At 39.5% G+C, this 2,328-nt stretch overlaps 1 protein-coding gene across 1 annotated transcript; it reads right to left on the bottom strand.

Annotated features, from left to right (window-relative positions):
- Positions 1-918: 918 nt before the first annotated feature.
- On the bottom strand, positions 919-2,051 carry LOC122406683 (uncharacterized). The gene is made up of 3 exons (XM_043412281.1): positions 1,993-2,051; positions 1,528-1,534; positions 919-1,373 (listed from the first exon to the last, which is right to left on the bottom strand). The coding sequence occupies exons 1-3, from the start codon at positions 2,030-2,032 to the stop codon at positions 1,019-1,021; spliced, it is 402 nt and encodes a 133-aa protein (XP_043268216.1). The 5' UTR covers positions 2,033-2,051; the 3' UTR covers positions 919-1,018.
- Positions 2,052-2,328: the final 277 nt, after the last annotated feature.

Here is a 2,328-nt window from a genome sequence, read left to right as displayed (position 1 = left end):
CAAGGAGATATGAATCTTGAAAGGCTCTAAGAGCTCTCGGTGCGAACGCAAAGAGCCGGAAGACTGTAACGCCTCTGACGAAGTATATGCATACGGCATGTATAAATCTGGGTACGTAACATATATTATGAGTATTACCCACGTACTACATGTATCTGTATACACGAGTCGTATAAGCACTCCTTGAGAATAGAGTCAAAGAAGAAAGGGGCTGAGGGAGTGAAGATGAATCTTGAGGCGATTTTATTTTATTTTATGTTATTTTATTTTATATTTTTTTGCTTATTACGTTTGGATGTCGATGTACGAATGTGTGAGGCAGTTCGCGCAGTTTTGAGGGACTGGGGCAGCGAGAATTTTCAATTTTTCTGAATTTGTTTTTATCGAGAAATACCCCTGGGAGGGTAGGTTGACGCGAGTATTTGGTTTTGTTGTTTCGCGTTTTTCAGGAATGAGAATTTTTTAAGGCTGTTGATCGGTATATCATGAAATAGCGGTTAATCGCTTTAAGTTTTTTATTTCGATTCATTTTGGCATGGAAAATTGAAAAGTCGGTGGTAATCGCTTATTTCTGTGGCTAAAGTGAAACTATTTTTCTTCAAGGGGGGGGGAAACTTTTTCTTAATTTTATTTTTCTTTAATTTTTTCTTTCTTAACATCAGCTTTACGAAAATTGAGATTATGTAAATACGAATTTGATTGTTTTTGGGGATTAACCCCCAAAAATAAGTCTCGTAGTACTTTTTTTCTAACCTATCACAATTTTTTATTTGTTTTTAAGTATGGAAAGATGGAGCCTGTGGATGAGTTATTTCCTATGCGCGTAGGTGTTAAATATTCCAAGTTTGGAAATTATTTACTTATTATTTAATGAAATGGATCAAAAATTAGAGAAGCTATAGAAAATATATCCATAAATGTATCCTAAAACCTTCGTTAAACTATCACCATTTTTCTCAAGCTGACGTTCCTCCTTAATTGTCAACATCAATTCCCTCAAAAATCTTATGAAATGTATCTAAAAAATCACAATCACGAAAATCGTGCCCAAACCATTGTCACCACCCCAGCGCGTCCCGCGCTCCGTGTGACTCGCGTCGCAGGATATCCGCGGAATACGCAGCGCCCCCGCGAAGCAAGTGGATCTCTGACCGAGCCACGAGAAACGCGCGAGACGCCGTCCGTCCGCTCCATTTTCCGTGGCGTCCTTCGTTGCGCCAATAATTCTTTTGGAACAGTGTCGCCTGCCCGTCCCGTAACCGCGTCGAAAATGACCGACTTTGGTGCTTTCCGTCGGGAGTAAAATCCCGGAAAATCTGGAAGATGGAGCTCCCAACTGCGCTCGGAGCCAAGAAACAATTGTGCAGCTTACGCTTCATCGTTGCAGTGTCAATTTCGTTGAGTTTTCAAATGAAAAAAAAAAATTTCGTGAGCTCGAATTACAAGTTCAGTGCTCCGGGGATTTTTCAATTTTTGCCAATTTTCTTCCAGCCTCCAAATACTCTCTACCAAAGCTCTTCGTCATACCTGCAACCTGCAATATTACTTATTAATTTTGATTAATGAGTTTCGGTACAGGCGATACAATGTTGCCATGCTAAACCATGCTAAAAACAAAAAATTTCAGAAAATTCAGAATTTTATAAAATTTGGTGAACATATTCTTTAGTGCCAAATTTGACAAGACAAATTTTTTAAGATTTTTCTTCTACACTGTTATCGAGTAATTGATCACTAAAGTTCACGTGTATAAGCATAGCGTTTCCATATTTATAGGTATACAATCCGGGCACAAGAAATCTGCTTCAATGCGTAATTACTCGATAACTAACTAGAAGAAAATTTTGAAAAAAATTGTGTTTTCACACTTGATGTTGAAGAACGTTATCACCAAATTTCATAAATTTCTTAATATTCAGACTTCTGTACCGAAACTCCTTAATAAGATACGAGACTTTGCGACGAGGTGTTGAGGACCTTGACAGTTCTCACCTCCTGGAAGCAGCGTGTTAGATAACCGTGTAAGCCACATAGTCACGTTGTACGTGCACTCCTTGTATATTCGCAAGCAGCTTACTGTAATCTCGATAAACCGGTGAAAACTCATGCACACAGTGGGGGAGGGGGAAGCAAGTTCTATTCTCGCATCCACGGCTTGACGTTAATAAGCGAACATACACGTAGCTTAATGCTCATATAGTATAAAGTGCATCCTCACTGCTGCGACGCGATGCGTAAGCGCGTCGATATTTATATGAGGCATTCCATGCGGCGTTCCGAGCGCCCGTGACCCCCCGAGCATTTTTCATTTTTCTTATTTTTTTCCAC

This window comes from Venturia canescens, chromosome 2 (assembly GCF_019457755.1).
Source record: "Venturia canescens isolate UGA chromosome 2, ASM1945775v1, whole genome shotgun sequence".
NCBI classification, from domain to species: Eukaryota; Metazoa; Arthropoda; class Insecta; order Hymenoptera; family Ichneumonidae; genus Venturia; species Venturia canescens.
Note: the sequence above shows the minus strand (reverse complement) of the source record. Positions and strands in the feature narration are given on the sequence as shown.